The 22,837-nt window shown below is 42.2% G+C and overlaps 2 protein-coding genes across 7 annotated transcripts in view; both read right to left on the minus strand.

Moving 5' to 3' along the window:
- Positions 1 to 4,381, minus strand: part of LOC115024372 (uncharacterized) — a 37,576-nt gene extending 33,195 nt beyond the window's left edge. The window contains exons 1-3 of one of the 6 annotated variants that reach the window (XR_003834118.1): positions 4,314 to 4,364; positions 3,565 to 3,665; positions 612 to 1,966 (exon numbers count right to left, since the gene is read on the minus strand). Coding sequence is in view for 5 of the 6 variants with exons in the window: in XM_029455861.1 (XP_029311721.1) it covers positions 612 to 1,966; positions 3,565 to 3,571 (1,362 nt within the window). In the remaining variant the exon portion in view is untranslated. Of the gene's footprint in view, positions 1 to 611; positions 1,967 to 2,328; positions 2,693 to 3,564; positions 3,666 to 3,810; positions 3,826 to 4,313 lie in introns of those variants that run through there. The other 5 variants (XM_029455861.1, XM_029455859.1, XM_029455860.1 and 2 more) reach the window with 5 other exon arrangements.
- A 5,485-nt stretch (positions 4,382 to 9,866) lies between these two features.
- LOC115024401 (sulfotransferase family cytosolic 2B member 1-like) lies at positions 9,867 to 22,837 on the minus strand. Its single transcript, XM_029455910.1, has 6 exons — positions 22,626 to 22,837; positions 20,858 to 21,069; positions 16,580 to 16,706; positions 12,791 to 12,885; positions 12,470 to 12,650; positions 9,867 to 10,589 (listed from the first exon to the last, which is right to left on the minus strand). Exons 1-6 carry the CDS (start codon positions 22,762 to 22,764, stop codon positions 10,468 to 10,470), a joined length of 876 nt encoding a protein of 291 aa, XP_029311770.1. The 5' UTR covers positions 22,765 to 22,837; the 3' UTR covers positions 9,867 to 10,467.

Here is a 22,837-nt window from a genome sequence, read left to right on the forward strand (position 1 = left end):
TTATATCTGTGAATATACCTCAAAAATACATTGTCAAAGTCAGCCAAAAGGGATTACAAATGCAAAATTGCCTTTTTTGCTTGGTTGATATCTGACAGACAAATTAAATGACATGCCCTTTTTAAATGTACTGAGGTGAAGCATTAGTTATGGGACAAGGCTGCGGTTTTTTCAAATTTCAAAAGAGTTTTTTTTTAATTCAGTAATGTTTTGTTTTTTTAAATAATGCCCAGCTGTTTTGGGATATTACTTTACATTTGTGAGCAGTATTTAAAGATTTTTGGTTTTGGATTTTCCATTTGGATTGTTACTGTGCCTTGTTAACCAGCGAGCGCCAGCCTCAGAAGCATGGTGAACTCATAAACCACATTTCTAGCAAATGTGACCTTTAACCAAATGTGAGTTTGGTGAAAGGTAATTAGCATTATGTTAGGATGAAACATGCACTGTCGGGGTCACTACTAGGTACAAGTTGAATGAGTATTATTGTATGTTTTGCTTTAATGTCAAAGGTACTCAGATGTACACTGCAAACAAATGTTAACAGAGAAAACACAATTGGACTGAAAAATACTCTGTGGTCCATATGTATATTTGTCTTCATAACTCACCTCTATGACCCTCTGGTACAGCTGCTCTTGAGTCAATTTCTCAGCTGGCTCGGATGCAGTAAAGAGTGGGTTAACAGGAAGACCGTGGGAGGAGAACAAAGAGGCAATGGGAATCAAAGAAGGACCTAAAAGGTTCATTCCTGTCTGAGTGGGAGGTACATTATGAGAGCTGACATCAACCTGTGGCACTGTAACACTTGGAGTAGCACTACTCTTCTCAATAAGTGTTTCAGTTCTCTGTGGTGTGGCAGGCCTGCTGTCCTCTGGGGCTGGCTTCCCAACTACAGGCTGATTTTGAGGCTGGTAGATCTTATGGAAAACCACGCCCCCCTGTACAACTAGATCTCCTTCTAAAGATGCTACAAGGGAGGAAATAGTTTTGAAGCCAAAAGAGGCTAAGGCCAGGTTGTGGTGGTATCTCTGGCTGTAGACTATAGCCACCATCTTCAGAGGAACCCCATCTGGGAAATCTGTCATCATGGTCACAATATTTTCCAAAACGTTCTCAATCTTCTCCTTGTCTTCCTTGTCTTCTGTAGCTTTTGCTGATGCTTCAGCTCCAGCTTCAGCTCCAGCTTCAGCTACAGCCCGGCTGCGATGGCACTTGTGAAACACCAGTTCCCCCTCCACAACCAGATCCCTGTCCAGAGAGGCTACCAGGCTAACTATGGAGTCGAAGCCCAATGAGGATAAAGTCAGGTTCTTTTGGTATGTCTGGCTGTAGGTTACAGACAGCTTCTTCAGCTGGATCCCAGCTAAGTGCTCCTTCACCATGGCCACGACATCTTCCAAAACCTTCTCCATATTCTTGCTGTCTTCTGTAGCTTTTGCTGTTTGTCCAGCTCTAGCTCCAGTTACTGCCCGTCTGTCACCGCGATGGTACTTGTGAAACACCAGTTCCCCCTCCACAACCAGATCTCTGTCCAGATAGGCAACCAGGCTAGTTATGGAGTCAAAGCCCAATGAGGATACAGTCAGGTTGCTGTGGTAGGTCTGGCTGTAGAATACAGCCAGCTTTTTCAGGGGGATCCCAGCTGGATGCTGTGTCACCATGTCCACTACATCTTCCAAAACCTTTTCCACACTCTTGCTGTCTTCTGTAGCTTTTGTTAATGCTCCAGCCCGTCTCGAACGGCTGGGAGTTTTGTGAAGCACCAGTTCTCCCTCCACAACCAGATCCCTCTTCAGATAGGCAACCAGACTAGCCATGGAGTCAAATCCCAGGGAGGATAAGGTCAGGTTGCTGTGGTAGGTCTGGCTGTAGAATACAGCCAGCTTTTTAAGGGGGATCCCAGCTGGGTGCTGCTTCACCATGGCCACTATATTCTCCAGAACCTTCTCCATTTTGAGTGATGCTATCGGAGGAAACCTTTGACCATCAATAACAGATAAACACTGCAAAGCAGTTTACCAGTAGTCTGTGTACTCATTAATATACTACATACAATGCATGTGGCTGAAGTAATATGTTATAAAACACACCCATCTATGATACTACCCCAGCTTGTCAAGAATAAAAAACATGTACTGTATTTTCTTAAACCATAAGAATTACATAAATAATTATTAAAAAACTGTAGTTGTACCAAAACATCAAACAGCGATGCTACTAATTAGCCTACGGATCACATGCCCAACATAAATAGAGGCACGTGGGTAAACTAAAGTCAACAGTACAAAGTTGCATGAAAAGAAATAGAGATCGGGTCTATCTTACCTATTCTTTCAAATGACAAGATTTGTGGTTCATCTCTCTCAGAAGGTTAACTACTGTGTATAAATCAGAACAGCAACCTTCCTGTTGTAGCTTTCATACTCCCCTCCCTCCCTCCTACTTTCCTTTCTGATGAAAATTACAGAGAAAGGAAACTGAAAGTAACTGGTAAGCTCATGCAAGTATATGGTTGCTGTTGACTCTCATATTCCTGGAAATGGTTATGCCTCATCTCACCAGCAAAGTACTAAAACCATTATGCAAACAAAAGCAGCTGGGATTGAAATAGTTCATCATACAGGTCTTTCATGACCTACAGTAAATCTCTTTGTCTGAGGCACTAATTCATTTAGGCATGTTATTATATTCAAAGGATATTTGTAGAGACCAGATGACGGGGTAATTATTCTTACGGGGTAATAGAAGTAGGTAAAACTGATTGTACGGGAACATAAATACAAAAAGAAATGTGACGGAGGAAGGAAGGAGAAAGAAACTGGCTTTGAGTTTCACATTCCTGACTTGCCTCAGCTGATTCCCTGAAACTGCTGTGTAACAAACCATGTGACCCTTATAATATCGTTACGTCAAACAAAACAGAAGTTAAGTATGCAACTTTGACACTGGATTTCTTGAAAAGCTAATCTACATCTACCAGCCCATCTCTTTCGGGAAACCGTCTTGCAAACTAACCAGAAAGACTGACACAATAGTTATCTTTGCACATTGACAGTAAAGAATGGATGGCAAAATTCATGCTAATAAATCCACTGTCAAAGGGTACAGAGCACCATCCATGATGATAACCAGCAAACCTTCACAATTGTACTCCCCAAGAACAAACACCCTTTGATGTGTAAAATCAGCTTAGTTCTTCTTTAACAACCAATTCTAAGTTAGCATGTATCACTCTTACACAACTGAATCGCACTTTCTTAGCTTCTTTTCACTTGAAAGGTTCAAGTAGATGGCAGTGGTGTTGCTGATGGCACTGCTCAGCTACAGCCATAGTAAATCAAATGTTAAGTGACAATTTATTAATTGATTGAAAAGGCACAGTGCTTTCTTGTACTACATGAAAATCTGGCCCATTGTCTCTGTAGACAGATATTATGCAATGATGTAAACTATTCTGCTTCAAGAACAACAAAGCAGGGTTTGTAAGAAGTCAGTTAGGTTACTAAAAACAGCTGTGTGCATTTATGAAAAATCCACTGGCAAAAGCCACCAACAACATACCTTGCATTGGTCAGTTTGTGACTATGTGGTCAATGCATCATATCCTCTCTCTCCTCACAGCTGGCGCTGTTGTAGCTTGTAGCATGGGGAAGGCAGGGCAACTGGTGAGGAGGAAACAAATATGAAAGACAAATGTAATAGAAACTTAGCTAAGAGCAGAGGAGTGACAGGACTCTCTGGGTCATTTATCTGAGTTAAAACTAGTCATTCAAAACATAAGGTCCCAGGGTTCAATAACATGTTTACCTAAATCAGTGTTGTCCTACAACCCAGGCTCACGATCCTTGACAAGTATTGACCTAGTGACCCAGCATAGTTGACACAAAGAGACGTTTCCCATCTACAGTGAGGGCAGGCGGTGAGGATTTTGCTTGGCATGTAGGCTACTATATGCCTGTGGACTAGCTTTTAAAAATAAGATATGTATTTTAAAAAAAGAATACAGCTTTATAGCTTTATGTATAGACAGTCATGTTAGATTATTACTTATAATATTACGCAAATACATTGTAAAGAAGGGGGGGGGGGGGGGAATATGACTATGTGCGCCTCCTCCTCCTCCTCCCCCTGTCAGACGGTAATGTAACGTTAACTTAAATGGCACAACGCGCGTGCAACCAGAGACAAAGTACTATTAGCAAAACACCAACTAAGTTCACTTACGTTCTAACAATATTTGAAAACTTAATAGCAACACTAATGTTAACTAAAATAGCGGGTTAAGCATGATTGACTGACTCTCCAGCTACCTTGTTATTGTCCCCTTGCAGTTGTCGATTGTGTATCTTCGCTTACTTACATTCAACATCCTCCGTCTCTTTGCTGACGTAAATAACCATGGCAATGTAGAGCTAATGGGGCCATTAGCGGAGCTGCTATGCCGGCTAACGTTAGCTATTAATACCAGAAGTATTATATAACTTTATTAATTAACTATATTAGTCGATCAATAACGAACGTTACAAAAGCCGGTGTCACAGTATTGTTAATTTGGAATCGTATCACTGCTGCATTTAGGTTTCATATGGCACGAAATTAAGAAGCAAAAGTCATAAGATGCTCATATTGTTTGCAACAATAGCCGGCTACCTAGCTAACGTTATGCTGCGTTCAAGTTCTATAACAAAGATTGTAAATACAAACGCTCTATTCTAAGAAAACTGTTAATGTACAAAGAATTCTCCAAAATGTAATTTATTTCAATCACAAACATTGCCTATCCCGGCTTTCTGCTGTTATATGCTTCTTGATTATTGTTTATTTTGTCCCCTATTTTGTTCGTGAATGTTTATCATTAATAGTAATCAAATGACGTAGAAAGCTGTTGATGTATTTCAGTCAATCCGTATCACATTAACTATTTTTATTTTCAGTGTAAAAGAGAAGCTTGGTTGCTCAAAAATAGACGACTAACTATCTAGTTAACAGGTTTCAGAGGGATCTACCTGAAGACAAATGTCAGACGTTTTTTCTCACCGGTAGCCTGAATGCAGTGTTGAGATGAAGAAGCGACATAAATATTTGCCAGGATTGTAGATTGTAACTGCCTCGTGAATAACTCATTCTTGAATTCGATTCTGAATCGATACACTGGAAACAGAGGTGCACATATTCACGAAGGCAGCAAGAAATACAATTTGATAGCCTATTCCATTAAATAACTTAGATTTGTATAGTCAGTCATCATATACATTATAGGCCTATATGAGCTATCAAATTCAAGGTATAGGCTTATATTTTTCCATTAAAGAATATTTTTTTATTTTTTTAAAGTGTAAGAAAGGATGCTCAACAATCAAAAAGGAAAACAAAACAGAAAAAAGGAGATTCCTCCTGTTTATCAATATACCTTAAATATTTTGTTTTTAAATAATATATATATATATATATATATATATATATATATACATAATATCATCTAGGCTAATTGTACCTGGGTGGTTGTTCAAATCAAATCAAATCAAACTTATTTGTATAGCCCAATATCACAAATTATACATTTGTCTCAGTGTGCTTTACAGACTGTACAGGTTACGACACCCTCTGTCCTTAGACCCTCGCATCGCACAAGGAAAAACTTCCTAAAAGAAACCCCAAAATGAAAGGGGGAAAAATGGAAGAAACCTCAGGGAGAGACTGAGGAGGCATCCCTCTCCCAGGACGGACAGACGTGCAATAGATGTCGTGTGTACAGGATAAACAACATGGTACAAATACAACATTTGACAGAAATTATGTTGTGTTGAAAAAAAAAGAGAAAGTTTGGATGAATCCAGGAAAATGTCAAAAAGGCTTCCCGGTGTCCAGCAGGACCAGGTCAGCAGGCGCAGCCACGATTCATAATCCTGACGTAAACTTTATCAGTGGCAACCTGCCACATGAGAGACAGACACTCCGGGGATGATGCCCCGGATGATGAGTTAGTAACATACATTTACATAAATGCATACAGATAGAGAGGGAGAAGAAGAGAGGGAGGGGAGGAGAGAGGAAGAGAAGGAAGAGAGCAGGGAGGTGTCCCCCGGCAGTCTGAGCCTATAGCAGCATAACTAGGGGCTGATCCAGGGAAAACCTGAGCCAGCCCTAACTATAAGCTTTATCAAAAAGGAAAGTCTTTAGCCTACTCTTAAATGTGGAGAGTGTGTCTGCCTCCCGAACACAAACTGGAAGCTGGTTCCACTGGAGAGGAGCTTGATAGCTAAAGGCTCTGGCACCCATTGTACTCTTAGAGACTCTAGGAACCACAAGTAACCCTACAGTCTGGGAGCGTAATGCTTTCTCTAGTTGGTTTATAAGGTACTATGAGATCTTTAAGATATGCTGGAGCCTGACCATTAATTGCTTTGTAAATCAGGAGAAGGATTTTGAATTCTATTCTGTATTTTACCGGGAGCCAGTGCAGAGCAGCTAATACAGGAGTAATATGATCCCGTTTCCTTGTTCTTGTCAATACACGTGCCGCTGCATTTTGGATCAACTGAAGAGTCTTAAGCGACTTTTTGGGACAACCTGATAACAATGAGTTGCAGTAATCCAGCCTTGAAGTAACAAATGCATGGACTAGTTTTTCTGCATCATTTTGAGACAGGATGTGTCTTATTTTTGCAATGTTACGTAGATGAAAGAAGGCAGTCCTTGAGATTTGTTTTATGTGGGAGTTAAACGACAGATCTTGATCAAAGATGACGCCAAGATTCCTTACAGTGGTGCTGGAGGCCAAGTTAATGCCATCCAGAGCTTCTATGTCATTAGAAAATGTGTTTTGGAGGCGTTTAGGGCCAAGTATAATAACTTCAGTTTTGTCTGTGTTTAACATCAAAAAGTTGCTAGACATCCAAGTTTTTATGTTCTTAAGGCATGCTTGAAGTTTAGCCAATTGATTGGTTTCATCTGGTTTAATTGATAGATATAATTGGGTATCATCCGCATAACAATGAAAGTTTATAGAGTGGTTCCTTATAATATTGCCCAAAGGAAGCATATATAAGGTGAATAGAATCGGTCCAAGTACAGAACCCTGCGGAACTCCAAGACTGACTTTTGCTGTCATGGAGGATTTATCGTTAACAAGTACAAATTGAGATCGCTCAGATAAATAGGACTTGAACCAGCTTCGTGCGGTTCCTTTTATGCCAACACAATGTTCCAGTCTCTGTAGTAGAATGTCATGATCAACAGTGTCGAAAGCAGCACTGAGGTCTAACAAGACAAGAGCAGAGACAAGTATTTTGTCTGATGCCAATAGAAGGTCATTGGTAACTTTCACCAGTGCTGTCTCTGTGCTATGATAAACTCTAAATCCAGATTGAAAAAGCTCAAATAAACTATTATTATGTAAAAAGTCACACAACTGTTTTGCAACTGCTTTCTCAAGGATCTTAGCGAGAAAGGGTAGGTTAGATATCGGCCTATAGTTGGCTAAAACCTCTGGATCAAGACCAGGCTTTTTAAGAAGTGGTTTTATTACAGCTACTTTAAAGGATTTTGGTACGTAGCCAGATAATAGAGACAGGTTGATCATATTTAATAACGAGGTGTTAATTAAGGGTAAAACTTCTTTAAACAGTTTAGTTGGAATCGGGTCTAAAAGACAGGTTGATGGCTTAGACGATGAGATTGTTGAAGTTAGTTGGTTAAGGTTGATTGGAGTAAAACAGTCTAGATATATTTCAGGAGTTACAGATGTTTTTAAAATTCCGGCAGTTGAAGTTAAGTCATTACCAATTGAGGTTAGGAGGAGATTAATTTTGTCTCTAATAATTATAATTTTATCGTTAAAGAAGCTCATGAAGTCGTCACTACTGAGAGATATAGGAATAGAAGGCTCTGTAGAGCTGTAGCTCTCTGTCAGCCTGGCTACAGTGCTGAAAAGAAACCTGGGGTTGTTCTTATTTTTTTCTATTAAGGAAGAGTAATAAGCTGCTCTGGCATTACGGAGAGCCTTCTTATACGTTTTAAGATGATCTAACCAGACTAAACGAGATTCTTCCAATTTAGTGGAACGCCATTTACTTTCAAGATTTCTCGACTTTTGTTTTAGTTTGCGGATTTGTAAATTAAGCCATGGAGCTTTCTTTTTCTGTTTTATGATCTTCTTCTTTAGAGGAGCGACAGAGTCGAGTGTTATTCGCAGTGAGGCTGCAGCGCTATCAACAAGATAATTAATTTGGGAGGGACTAAAGTTAGCATTGGAGTCCTCCATCATATTGATATTGAGTCCTGGTATTGAATTAAGTGCTGATGGAATCACTTCCTTAAATTTAGTCACAGCACTATCAGATAGACATCGAGCGTAGGATATTTTGCCTACTCGCTTGTAGTCCAGTAACAGGACTTCAAAAGTTATTAAAAAATGGTCTGATAAAAGAGGATTATGTGGACACACTGATTGTTTTGGCCTTCATAAACAAAACCCTTCCAATCATTGCTCGATTTCCATTAGACATCTTTCCTTCTGTCTTGATACACAGCAGCAAAGTGTTAGTTGTTTTCCCCCCTGTCAGTAGTAGTAGTAAAATATATCAACTATGATTAGACAGATTGCCATGACATGACATATTTTCTCCAAAGTTCTGTCTCACAAGTCATAACAGTGTAACTTTAATTTGCTACTTGGTGGCCACAAATTATGGCAGATCTAGGAAACAAAGATGTATGCATTAACTGTGTCATATTTCAATAAAGAAAAAAACATGTAACAGGACAATTATTTAGCTTTTGTCTTTAATAACTGAATACATTGTTTGTCATTGTTTTTCACAAAACACAACACAGAAATCATTAAAGCTACTAAAATGAACATTCATTTTGTGTTGAAGGCGGCCACAAGTAGGAGATAGAAAGTGGTCCTGGTGAGTTGGTGTGATCCCTATCGCAAGATGGTCTCTAGTTAGGTTGAAATTCAGTAGCAGGAGTAAAGGAAAGTAGAAGAAGCATGAACATCTTCTTGGACTGTACTTTCTATAAGCTACAGTTACCAAAAAGAAAGCATATTGAGTTGTGAATGTAAAAGAGGGGGTAGTGTTAAAACCACTTCTCTAGTCAGTGCATTAAAACATAGTTAGTAGCACCTGGTAAAACCCTGACTGCCTCATGGGTTTTGCGTTTCTTTTCCTAAATCTATCTCTGTATACGTGTAAGGAAATGTCGCGTCATAAACAATGTGAGGTCTCTGGCTAATAAGATGGACGAGCTAACTTCCCTGGTGAGGACTCAAATGGAATATAGGTTGTGCAGTTTAATTTGTTTCCCTGAGACATGGCTACACAGGGATTTTCCACTCTAATGCCTCCATCACCGGCTTTGAAACCATACGGGCGCACAGAAACCGAAAGGAGAGTGGTAAGAGGAAAGCAGGGGAGTTTGCCACAACAGATGGTCTGTAGCCCGATAATATTACTTTTAGTGGTCTGTGGTCCTCCTCCAACCACTTCAACCAGTGTCTACTGTGTTGCAATGTCCTCTTATAAGCGGACTATGGAATTGCTTTTACAAAACTACTTGGAACTATAAGTTGTCATGTGGAGTTCATTTCTTTCTTTCTTTTGAGGGGCTTCTTCCTTACTGTCCTTCCTTGATTTGGGCTTGTTTGTGTCTGTGTGCAGCTTCTTATAGCTTTCAATAAACCGTTAAACACGCTGTTGAATAGATCCAGACTGGTGGGAGATATGTTCACAAAATTAACTATATTATGTCAATTAGAAATATAGGCTTTTTTCTTTTTCAAATAATGACAATCACAGTTTCTTTGTGCAAAGGTATATCATTTATTAATAAATCAATGGATTACATTCATGCACATATGTATTACATATTCAAAATGTGTTTTCAATGTCTTTTGTTTTACACCGTATATAATAACAGAAAGGTGTGGCACACTCATGTTCCTTATATAAAATGATTCCTTATTATACTAATTGAAGACTTCAAATGTAAAGTTCTGTTTAAGTTGTTTGGAAGGGCAGATGAATGAAAAACACAAGATTAGAAAGCAACATTTTTTATGTGTATGTTGAAAAATGCAACTTTTGGGGGATTGTTTTAGGAAGAGCAAATTGGTCATAATGGTCAAAATATTGTGCGTTTACTGTGTTAGATGTGCATTAGTGTAGTGTAGTGTCGTGTTTTTCTGGTGATCAGCTGTGAAAGTTAAGTGCTTGTTGTTGTAATACTAATTTCGGCTACAAGAGGCTGAAGTGCACCACTACCCCATGTTCTAAATAGGACTAAGAGCAATAATGTTTTCTAGCTTGCCTCTCAAGACATTACTCCACAACATCTTTACATAGCAAATAGTTATTTTATGCTATATATGCAAAGAACCTTTAAGTAAATCACAATCATCTGCATTTTCTATACATGTTTATGCATCATTGGATAGTGGAATGACATAACTATTTCCTTTCAGGGTTTTTTAAAATCCCATACAAATTTATATTTGACATCTTTCATTTTGTTTTTGTAAACAGATTCAAAGTACTCTGCTTCTGCCACTGTTAGTTGGTTTTTCCAGTCTCCAGCAATTCCTGAAACACAACATGCAAAAAAAGGAATCAGATAACATTTGAAGGAAAGGTATGTGAAACTGTTGAAACAGGGTTTAGTGGAGGTGCCTCTCAGCTCAAGGACAGAGAAGTAACAAAGGAAAAGAAAGGGACCGGAGGACACTGACTAATTTGCAGCCTTTAATTGTGCACACAGACTAACTGCATCTTCATCAGAGTAAAAATGGACAGAGAGAAAAAGGCAAAAATATATAGTCAACCTACAACAGGTGAGTAATTCTCCTTGTATAATTGGTTATTCATTGTATGAGTGGGAGTTTCTGTTATCAGTGTCTAAGAGCCACACCTTATGCACCACAAACACAAACTGTAAGGAACATAAGAGCATCTCTTCTCTTCAAGTCATAAAGATAACATACACAAAGGACATTTACTGCATCCATGACGAGTAACAAGTTAAAGGAAATATGAATTATTCAGTTCTTCATTTTAGGCCAACGGGCTAAACTGTGTTAAGAGTATGAATCCAATATTGGTCTCCCTCGAAGGAGCAGTGAGTTTATCATGTCACCACCTGACATGGTTTCGAGGGTGAGCTTTTAAAGACGTCGCCCCTTCTTCCTGGAGTAACGTCCAAAAGGACCTGAAACTGTCAGAGCTGATTACTATGGGGGACTTTCAGTCCACAGTTCAGAGAAAATGGCCTGACTCTTGGTTAATGTGATTGCTCTTGATCTCTCGCTGAAATCGTTTTAAAACTGTGCCTGTTTTAACTGTTTTTAATATTGCATAATAACTGGATATTGTGTTCATTCATTTGTAGTGTGTGACCGTTTGTATTTGTCTGTTTGTATTGTCTGCCTCCTGTTTCGTTGGGAGGGACGAATAATGAATGGTGGGACTTGTGACTTGTGACCTGTTGCTCAACGTCACTCCCCTCTGATGACTCTCTCTCAATGTTGTGGAAAGTGAAGGTCGTGTGCTGGAGAATTTCTTTCTAGCCCCACGCCGGTCGTAGACTTTGCCCTCTACATAGTCTTTTGTGACCAGCTCATTTTTCTTATTTTGTAGGAATGGAGGTGTTTTTGGAATGAGGTTAGGGCTTGGTGATTTAATCAAAAGTATCTTGATTGACCTTGATAATCAGTTGATCTTTAAGAGTCTTGATGTCAGTGCTCACTTGTTGTTTTTGAAATGGTTAGACGCATCACATCTAAGTGGCATTTGTTCTGAATATGTTCCCATTTCTGGACATTTACTGGACGTCTCCAGTATTTAGAGAGTGAAAGAATGCCAGAAGAATCTCCGTCTTTCTTTTTGAAGTCTTTAAGATCTCTGGTGACAGACTTAGATTTCTCCGCTGGCTGAACAATGTCTTTAAATAGAGAGCACGGGGTCATAATGTTTGCACCTTCTTCAGGGTTTCTGCAAGTGTTTTGCAATCTGGGCCTAAGCATCTTTTTTAAATGTATTTTTAAAGATGTTTATTAACTAAAGTAATAATTGCAGGTTGTGTTTAACACTAGCGAATGCGGTTGAGAGAGAGAGAGCAAGACACACACATTTTTTTTTATGTGTAGAAAAATGGATTAAGTAACAACTGCATTTTGTTGTGCAACCCTGTGTTGCTAAATGATAATAAATGATCCTTGAACCCTTGATAATGTAGCTGAATCAGGTGTCTCTCAACTCTAGGACAGAGAGCTAACAAGGGAAAAGAAAGGGACTGGAGAACACTGTGTTTATATTTTAAATTGAAAGAAATACAGTATGTAATATGCTAAATTGTACAAGGTATGTATAGTACTTTTGTATTGGTAGTCATTTCCAGTAAATGTTGTTTGGCTGTATATAGATCGGATCAATAACAGTGAAATTTCACATGTGTTATTGACACTCACCTTTCCTGAGAAACTCAGACTTTGTCTGGTCCATGAATTCACGAGGAACAGCAGAGTAGTTGGACATTTTGTTCTGCTTCATGTTCTTGAACAAACATCGGTCTGCTATCTTCTCTGTCACTTCAGCGTCCAGAGATTTCTGCAAGAACTGAGCGATTCTGGCCAAAGAGTCCTTCAGGTCCTGCACCACAGACAAACACAGCTCATCTCATATTCCGGCAATGATTCTCACACTAAGACTGTGTATTCTTCTGGGTGTATATACAATATTTGGAGAAGAGATTTTAGTAAGCAGTTTTGAGGATTGTTGCTAAATTTCACCATGATCATCTCTTCATAGGAGATGTGCAGTATGCACTCTTTATCTTCAGCATTCAGCCAGCTCTTTACATGATCAAACCATGAGCCAAACATAACTAGAAGGAAAAGAAAGTCACAATTATTCCATTATCATGAGTACATTTGAACTTAAAACAATCATAAAAGGTATTTTCTTTGCCTTGAACTCATCTTGAACATGTTAAAATATCCAATATGTAACACTGAGCCACCTACTCAGGAATACGGGTCAGAATTTCACCTTTACTACTGATCCATATAATCTACATTTTGAGTCGTTAGCCCTCTGTGTGGAGCACCGGTGTGTAACATCAGCAACAGAAAGTTTGCATTTCCCCTGAGCTAGGTGTTGCTCCGGCTGAATTTAAGCGTACTGCTAACAAACCTCCGTCCACCTCCTGGAGCTTCCACCAGCTCCACTCCTGGAGAAGAAGCATCCTGGCGAGGACGAGGCGAGCGTACGATTAGTTTTCTCGTTTCTGCCACTTTGAATTTTTATCTAAAAACCCAAACTATCTGGGAAACTCTCTGGGAACCATCACCTTATCGTGGTGGAGAGGTTTGTGTGTCCCTATGAACTTTAGAGCTGTGTTGTCTGGAGCCTAGTGCTCCTGGTAGGGTCTCCCAAGGCAAATTGGTCTCAGGCGAGGGGCCAGACTAAGAATGGTTCAAAAACGACTTCATGAAAACAAGGGAAAGGAAAGGAGAGACCTTGCCCGGAGGAAGCCCGGGGCCCCCGTCTGGAGCCAGGCCCAGAGGGAGGGTCAGACAGCGAGCGCCTGGTGGCCGGGTTTGCCACGGAGCCCGGTCGGGCACAGCCTGAAGAAGCTACGTGGTGCCTCCCATCCATCCATCCTGTGGGCCCACCACTCATGGGAAAAACCGCTAGGGTCGGGTGCGCTGTCACACGGGTGGCAGTGATAGTCAAGGACCTCAACAGACCAGACCCGGGCAGCAGAGGCTGGCTCTGGGGACGTGGAACGTCACCTCTCTGTGGGGGAAGGAGCCGGAACTAGTGCGGGAGGTGGATCGCTACCAGTTGGATCTGGTGGGGCTTACCTCCATGCAGAGTCTTGGCTCTGGAACTGTACTCCTGGATAGGGGTTGGAGTCTATTCTTCTCCGGAGTTGCCCAAGGTGTGAGGCGTCGGGCTGGGGTGGGGATACTCACTAGCCCCCGGCTGAGCGCCGCTACGTTGGAGTTTACCCCGGTGGACGAGAGGGTCGCCTCCCTACGCCTTCGGGTTATGGGGGCTAAAACTCTGACTGTTGTTTGTGCCTATGCCCCAAACCGCAGTTCGGAGTATTCGGCCTTCTTGGAGACCCTGAATGGAGCCCTGCAGGGGGCTCCAGTAGGGGACTCCGTAGTCTTGCTGGGAGACTTCAACGCACACGTGGGAAACGATGGAGACACCTGGAGAGGCGTGATTGGGAGGAAGGGCCTCCCTGATCTAAACCCGAATGGTCGTTTGTTGTTGGACTTCTGTGCTAGTCATGGAATGGCCATAACAAACACCATGTTCGAACATAAGGATGCTCATAAGTGCACGTGGTACCAGAGCACCCTAGGCCAAAGGTCAATGATCGATTTTGTAATCGTATCATCTGATCTGAGGCCGCATGTTTTGGACACTCGGTTGAAGACAGGGGCGGAGCTGTCGACTGATCACCATCTGGTGGTGAGTTGGATCAAGGGGTGGGGGAAGACTCTGGACAGACCTGGTAAACCCAAACGGGTAGTGCGGGTGAACTGGGAACGTCTGGAGGAAGCCCCTGTCCTGGGGATCTTTAACTCACACCCCCGGCGGAGCTTTTCAGACATCCCTGTGGAGGTTGGGGGCATTGAACCTGAGTGGGCGATGTTCAAAACCTCTATTGCTGAAGCTGCGGTGATGAGCTGTGGTCTCAAGGTCTTAGGTTCCTCAAGGGGCGGTAACCCTCGAACACCATTGTGGACCCCGGTGGTCAGGGAACCCGTCCGACTGAAGAAGGAGTCCTTCCGGGTTATGTTATCCGGGAGGACTCCGGAAACAATTGCAGGGTATCGAAGGATTAGAAGGGCAGCAGCTTCTGCCGTGTCAGAGGCAAAGCAGCGGGTGTGGGAGAAGTTCGGAGAAGCTATGGAGAAGGACTTTCGGTCGGCACCAAGGTGCTTCTGGAAAACCATCCGGCACCTCAGGAGGGGGAAGCGAGGAACCATCCAAGCTGTGTACAGCAAGGGTGGGACCCTGCTGACTTCAACTGAGAAGGTTATCGGCCGGTGGAAGGAGCACTTTGAGGAACTCCTGAATCCGACTAACACGCCCTCTATGGTAGAGGTAGAGCTGGAAGCTGATGGGGGATCATCGTCAATGTCCCTGATGAAAGTCACTGAGGTAGTCAAACAACTCCACAGTGGCAAAGCCGCAGGGGTTGATGAGATCCGTCCAGAAATGCTGAAGGCGTTGGGTGTTGAGGGGCTGTCTTGATTGACACGCCTCGTCAACATTGCGTGGAAGTCTGGGACAGTGCCTAGGGGTTGGCAGACCGGGGTGGTGGTTCCCCTATTTAAAAAGGGGGACCAGAGAGTGTGTGCCAACTACAGGGGTATCACACTTCTCAGCCTCCCTGGTAAAGTCTACTCCAAGGTACTGGAAAGGAGGGTTCGGCCGGTAGTCGAACCTCTGATTGAAGAGGAACAATGCGGATTCCGTCCTGGTCGTGGAACAACGGACCAACTCTTTACTCTCGCAAGGATCCTAGAGGGGGCCTGGGAGTACGCCCATCCGGTCTACATGTGTTTTGTGGATCTGAAGAAGGCGTATGACCGGGTCCCCCGGGTGATACTGTGGGAGGTGCTGCGGAAGTATGGGGTGAGGGGGTCACTTTTGAGGGCCACCCAATCCCTGTACGCCCAAAGCGAGAGTTGTGTCCGGATACTCGGCAGTAAGTCAACTCGTTTCCAGTGAATGTTGGCCTCCGCCAGGGCTGCGCTTTATCACCAATCCTGTTCATGATTTTCATGGATAAGATATCGAGGCGTAGTCGTGGAGGAGAGGGGTTGCAGTTCGGTGAACTGAGGATCTCATCGCTGCTCTTTGCAGATGATGTGGTCCTTATAGCATCATCGGTCTGTGACCTTCAACAGTCACTGGATCGGTTCGTAGCCGAGTGTGAAGCGGTTGGGATGAGGATCAGCACCTCAAAATCTGAGGCCATGGCTCTCAGCAGGAAACCGGTGGATTGCCTACTCTGGGTAGGGAATGAGCTATTACCCCAAGTGAAGGAGGCCCGGAGAAGGGAAGATTGGGGTTCCTTACTGGAGCTGCTACCCCCGCGACCGGATCCCGGATAAGCGGTAGACGATGGATGGATGGATGGAACCCAAACTATCAAACCGCTCACGGACCATGGATGTGTTACTGACAAGCCACTTGGGGCAGCTCAACTTCTCCGGCCTCTCAGGTTGAGGGCAGACTGGCGCTCACTATCGCCTCTCGAAGTACAAGTAGTGTAACAAGACAGGCCGAGGCTAGCTTGTTAGCATACTTACTGTATGTCAGTAGATATCTCTGCAACACAACACTTAGACGTCTTTGACATAACGTCAACACTGTTACCTCTTCACACTCTGCCATATCTTACACGTTGCACCTTACAATCTTGTTACCAGGTTAAAGAATATATCTATTTCATAAAACACAGTCCAGTTAAGGGGTTCTTGTCACTTACTGACGTGTACTGTATTATCAATACATAATGTGCATTGTATAGGTGTTTCAATGAGAACTACCTTTTCCATCAAGGAACTTGTGGAGGAACTTGATCTGTGGGCCTGGGTTGACGAGGAAGGACGCCGTCCCATAATAATGAAAGGAAGACGTAAATACATCTTTGGGGTTCCTCATCACATAGATGACCTGCAGTGATGATAGGACACATTAATAATTTATGGAGCTTTGAAGACCCTTTTCGTCAAATATACTGGGATATATCACGCATCATCATCAATATCATTTTAATCTGTTCTGCTTTAATTTGCCACAAAGGGTTTTTTTCTCGACATATGTGTGTCTATACCACGTGCCAAAGAAAGACAAGGCCCGTTTTTGGTAGAAGACACTAGGGCAGGGGTCGGGAACCTATGGCTCTTTCGATGATGCAATATGGCTCGCAGACAATTTTGACCTGACATTTTGTAACATGATTAACAAGTAATAAATAATTACCGTATACTGTGTCATTTTAAAGTGAAACATTTAGCAGCGGATTTATTTCTTTTGTTCTCCCCTCTCTTTTTCTCCGCTCTGTCTCTGACTGTAGGTGTGTGCGCACGTGTGTGTGTGTGTCCGCAGCGAAGCCCCGCCCTTCGCGAAACAGAGCAGAGGAGAAACTGCGCAAAGCAAACAGTAGACCAGGGGTGTCAAACTCAATCACAGAGAGGGCCAACATTAAATACTGGGACTACGTCGAGCAACATTAAATACTGGGACTACGTCGAGGTCGAGGGCCAAACACGGTCCACATTTAATGATCAGGATAGACATATTGGATAAAGTGCAAAAAGATATTGAACATATTTAGGTAGGCTACATTCTCCTTTTATGCAGTCAGAGCCAGATGTTTGGAATATTTTCTTAACTGCCAGTTTAATGTTTGGGGTTCTGTGGAAACCCTCAGTGAGTGAAGGTGTGCATCAGTGAGACGACTCTTGTGTGGGTTTTTGTTCATCTTCATCACAGAGAAAATCTGCTCACACAGGTGTGTGCTTCTAAACATGCAAAGCATTTGAGCGGCATGAAGGCGGGTTGAGGCATCATTTCGGGTATGAAGCTTGGAAACTGTGCCGCGCCCACAGAGTCATACTTTGCCTTCAGTGTGTCGTTACACTGGAGGTCAATCAGCTCCATTTGGATGTTCATAGGTTTCCACGTCAACTGCAAACGGATTGCTGAGCAGTTAAATTTTTATTTCTGAGCTGCAAAGTCGGTAAATGCGCTCAGTTTATGAGCAGAATGCTGTCGGGAACACAGCGATGGAGATGGTTTGTCAGTGTTTGGAAACACGTAGTGACCAAAGTTTCCTTGCTGCATCCGAGTCTCCCACAGGCAGCTTGGCATCATACATGTCCGTGATCACACGGCCCTGAAGCTGGAGGTTTAACAGTGAGATGCTTGGTTATGTCGCACATAAAGGCCAGCTCACATCGACACTTTTCGTCCCAGAGATCTGTGGTGTGTTTCCCTTTGCTTCCAAAAACTGGCAGATTTCCTCACGCAACTCGTAAAATCTATTCAGCACTTTCCCTCGACTGAGCCATCGCACCGCCATGTTCAGAAAAGACTTAAATTGTCTCTTATAAAGTTTCATTTCATTCACACATTAAGATACTTCCTCAAATATGTATTTTCCCGTGGTTGTGCCATGCATTGGCCAGTTATGATGGACATATGATATATTCTCACGGACCAGATATACAGTATATCTCAAAAGTGAGTACACCCTTTAGATTTTTGCAAATATTCTGTTATATCCTTTTAGGGGATAACATTATCCTACTGAAACTTTGATATAACTTAAAGTAGTCAGTGTGCTGCTTGAATAACAGTATAGATTTATTGTCCTTTGAAAATTACTCAGTACACAGCTGTTAATGTCTAAACAGCTGGCAACAAAAGTGAGTACACCCCATAGTGAACATGTCCTAATTGTGCCCAATGATGTTGTTTTCCCGCCCTGGTGTCATGTGACTCGTTAGTGTTACAAGGATTCAGGTGTAAATGATAAGCAGGGCTGTTAAATTTGGTGTTTTGGGCACAATTCTCTCTGAATGCTGGACAACATGGCACCTCATGGCAAGGAACTCTCTGAGCGGCTGAAAAAAAGGATTATTGCGCTTCACAAAGATGGCCTTGGCTATAAGAAGATTGCCAACACCATGAAAATGAGTTGCAGCACAGTGGCTAAGATCATACAGCGGTTTTCCAGGACAGGTTCCACTCGGAACAGGCCTCGCCAGGGTCGACCAAAGAAGTTGAGTCCACGTGCTCAGCGTCATATCCAGAGGTTGGTTTCCAAAAATAGACGTGCGAGTGCTTCCAGCATTGATGCAGAGGTTGCAGAAGTGGGATGTCAGCCTGTCAGTGCCCAGACCATACGCCGCACACTGCATCAAATCGGTTTGTATGGCCGTCGCCCCAGACAGAAGCCCCTTCTGAAACCGATGCATAAGAAAGCCCGCAAACAGTTTGCTGAAGACAATGAATCCAAGAACATGAATTACTGGAACCATGTCCTGTGGTCTGATGAGACCAAAATAAACCTGTTTGGGTCAGATGGTGTCCGGCGTGTGTGGCGGCACCCTGGTGAGGAGTACCAAGACAAATGTGTTTTGCCTACAGTCAAGCATGGTGGTGGCAGCATCATGGTCTGGGGCTGCATGAGTGCTGCCGGCACTGGGGAGCTGCATTTCATTGAGGGACACATGAATTCCAATATATACTGTGACATCCTGCAGCAGAGCATGATCCCCTCTCTTCGGAAACTGGGCCGTAGGGCAGTTTTCCAACATGATAATGACCCTAAACACACCTCCAAGATGACAACGGCCTTGCTGAAGAAGCTGAAGGTTAAGGTGATGGACTGGCCAAGTATGTCTCCAGACCTAAACCCAATTGAGCACATGTGGGGCATCCTCAAGAGGAAGGTGGAGGAGTGCAAGGTGTCCAACATCCGTGCGCTCCGTGATGTCGTCGTGGAGGAGTGGAAGAAGATTCCAGAAGCAACCTGTGCAGCTCTGGTGAATTCCATGCCCAGGAGGGTTAAAGCAGTGCTAGATAACAATGGTGGTCACACAAAATATTGACACTTTGGGCACAATTTAGACATGTTCACTATGGGGTGTACTCACTTTTGTTGCCAGCTGTTTAGACATTAACAGCTGTGTACTGAGTAATTTTCAAAGGACAATAAATCTATACTGTTATTCAAGCAGCACACTGACTACTTTAAGTTATATCAAAGTTTCAGTAGGATAATGTTATCCCCTGAAAGGATATAACAGAATATTTGCAAAAATCTAAAGGGTGTACTCACTTTTGAGATATACTGTAATTGCCTTGAGTTTGACACCCGTGCAGTAAACACTGAAACGTGCACATAAATGAGATAAATAACATAAGCGTTTAGTTTATTTAATAAAAGAGCACCTGTTCGATGAAACACTGATAACGCTTTTAGTACTCGGAGACGTGTTGTACTTAAAAAATGCACACATAAAGTTGCATTCAATTTTATTAAATATATGGCTCTCAAGGAAATTCATAAAACATATTTGGCTTTTATGGCACTCCCAGTCAAAAAGGTTCCCGACCCCTGCACTAGGGTATGTCGGCTATTGGCCAGTGGCTAAGTACATCACCGGTTGTCTTTTTTGCGCAATATTTGTCATTTTATTTAGCTAATTAAATGGGCTGCCTCCGAAGTGTGAGTAAGAGTCGCTGCTGCTCAGAGGACAGGTGCGGGCAGGGAGAGACAGCGGGGGGGGGGGGGAACAGAATGTAGAGCCGGTAAATGTTCACATTGAACTCTGTGAATGAAGCATTATATTAAGGCACCATTAACTTAGTTCGAGACTAATTTGTCTGATTTGTCTCAGCAACAAACTCCCAAGATCTGGCAACACAGAGCGTTAACGTTCGTCAAACTGTGTCAACATATTAAGCTAACATCAACTATTGTCCGCGAACACCCTATCTAACTCAAATGTATAATGCTAAATATGTTTATTAACTGTGTAAATATCTAATGTTAGCAAAGTAAGATATACATACATTAGACCGTGCCCAGCATCTTCACCTATAGAGTGTCTTTGATGATAGCAACCAACTGGAACATCCTAGTAACCCCTTCCTAACATCATCTATATAATATCGTCTTTCCTAACATGTAATGTCCACCAAACTCAAACCCCCAAGATGTGTGTTGTATTCAACTACATCTCAGGAATTACAACTCATTCACTGCCTTGAAGGCCTCAATGACCATGACACAAAGTATACAATAGGTTTACCTTTGGCTTTACTTCAAAGAAGGATGGAGGCATCATGTTGTACTGGAAATGTGTAGTAAACATTCGTGGAGACGGCCTCTGTTCAAGGTTAAAATTGCAGGCGTGAGTCTCCTCCAGCCAGGGAACACGTTCCCAGTTAGGAAGAGTCTCAACAGACGCTGGATCTCCTCCACTCATGATCAGAGGGACAATCTCCTGCATCCAAGTCGTGCCTAAACAAAGGAAACAAGAGGTTTTCTGAACTGTATAGTTACACTAATATCTAATAAATATTGATTCTATTCATCTTTTTTCATTTTAGATTATTTATTTGGGCATTTTATGCCTTTATTTGACAGAGACAGTGGAGAGAGACAGGTAATGTGGGAAAAGAGAGTAGAGCAGGGGTCTTCAATGTTTTTCAGGCCAAGGACCCCAAACTGATGGAGAGATGGAGCAGGGACCCCCTACTATATATATTGTATACAATTGTGTTTTATATTAAACTGGGCCTAGTGCCATGTATAAACATATCTACCCTGTTATTGTGCATTCATTACCAAGCTATTCAATTAATACTGAATGTGTGCATAAACATATCTACCCTGTTATTGTGCATTCATTACCAAGCTATTCAATTAATACTGAATGTGTGCATTGCTGACTGAACGATAACGTCTTCTGCCTCCATTTATCCGTTATATGTTGGATTCATGTTAATGTGTATTTAAAGACATTTAAATGTGGAAAGAAAATTGGTAAAAAAAATAAATAATAATTCTAACCAACCAACATTTTCACGACCCTCCTGCAGTACCTCCACGGACCCGCTAGGGGTCGCACACTCCCTGTTAAAGACCTCTGGAGTAGAGGAATGACAAGTGCCCAAATCCCCCGCTCCCCCGCTCCCCTATTCATCTTTTAACTGCCATTTAGGTAAACTTACATGAAATACAGAAGTGCGTGCGTTTATATATACACACACACACACACACACGAAAAAGAAAAGTAAGCATAGGCACTATCTAAGTAGCCTAACTAGTAAGAAAGTATGCATATTGTGTACTTTCTGATAAGCTATGGCATATAATATACTACATAATAAATGCTAAGGGGTTACATGCATAATGATTACCTTTGCTTTTGATAAATAAGTAGATTTAGAGTAAATCACCATCTGATATAGTTCATCCTAAACTACGGGTGTATCTGATTTACAGTTTGCCTCATTTGTTCCTTGGCATCTACACATTTTTGTTAGCCTGAAGCTGCCAGTGGAGACAGCAGAAGCAGCATTCCTACTACGGAAATATTAATGAATGTAACTGTAAGGCGTGAAGGAGGGCAGCCTTTATGTGTTCCAGGTGCTAATAGCTCCTTTGATACTGGCCACAGTCAGTGAACCAACTAAATTGCCAGCTACGTTTTTTCAGAATACTACAATTATGTAACTAGGATTTTATGAAGTGGGTCAAATGATTATGCAACGAGAAAGTTAGTCCTTACAATTCAAGTACTTGTAAGACAAAATGTTAAATGTCCAGGTGACGCTTGAAATTAAGCGAGTTGAACAAAATGTTTCTTTATGACCAATAGGGAGAACTCGCACTGAAGCTCCAGAGGAAAGCAGACATTATTGGTGAGTACATTTACAAGGAAAAAATGTGCTTGAGTTTCGTCTTTATGTGACATAATTGCAAGAGATTCCACTTGTGGTGTGTGCGACACACTGCGGTATTCAAGACATTCAAGGCTGGTTGAACGAGAAGACTGAACAGTGTCAACTCACCTGATTTGGGATACGTTACGATGATGATGTCATCTGGGCGAAAAGTAAACTCTTCGTAGTATTCCAGGCTCTTTGGCGTGTGCAGATATGAGGGCATGTAGACCCCCTTGTGCAGCGTGTATAACTCTGCCTCAGTCATAGTTCAATGCAAATGTTGGAGTCGAGGCTCATTTATACAGAGGCATACAGCTGCCCGGGGTTCAAACACTCCC

This window comes from Cottoperca gobio, chromosome 19 (genome assembly GCF_900634415.1).
Source record: "Cottoperca gobio chromosome 19, fCotGob3.1, whole genome shotgun sequence".
In the NCBI taxonomy this organism is placed as follows: Eukaryota; Metazoa; Chordata; class Actinopteri; order Perciformes; family Bovichtidae; genus Cottoperca; species Cottoperca gobio.

Coding starts and splice junctions, on each gene's coding strand:
- LOC115024401 (XM_029455910.1), bottom strand. CDS start 22,764: ATGACTGAGGCAGAGTTATACACGCTGCACAAGGGGGTCTACATGCCC. Junction 21,070..22,625: donor CGTAACGTATCCCAAATCAG/GTGAGTTGACAC, acceptor TCCTTTGTTTAG/GCACGACTTGGATGCAGGAG. Junction 16,707..20,857: donor TCTTTGAAGTAAAGCCAAAG/GTAAACCTATTG, acceptor TCATCACTGCAG/GTCATCTATGTGATGAGGAA.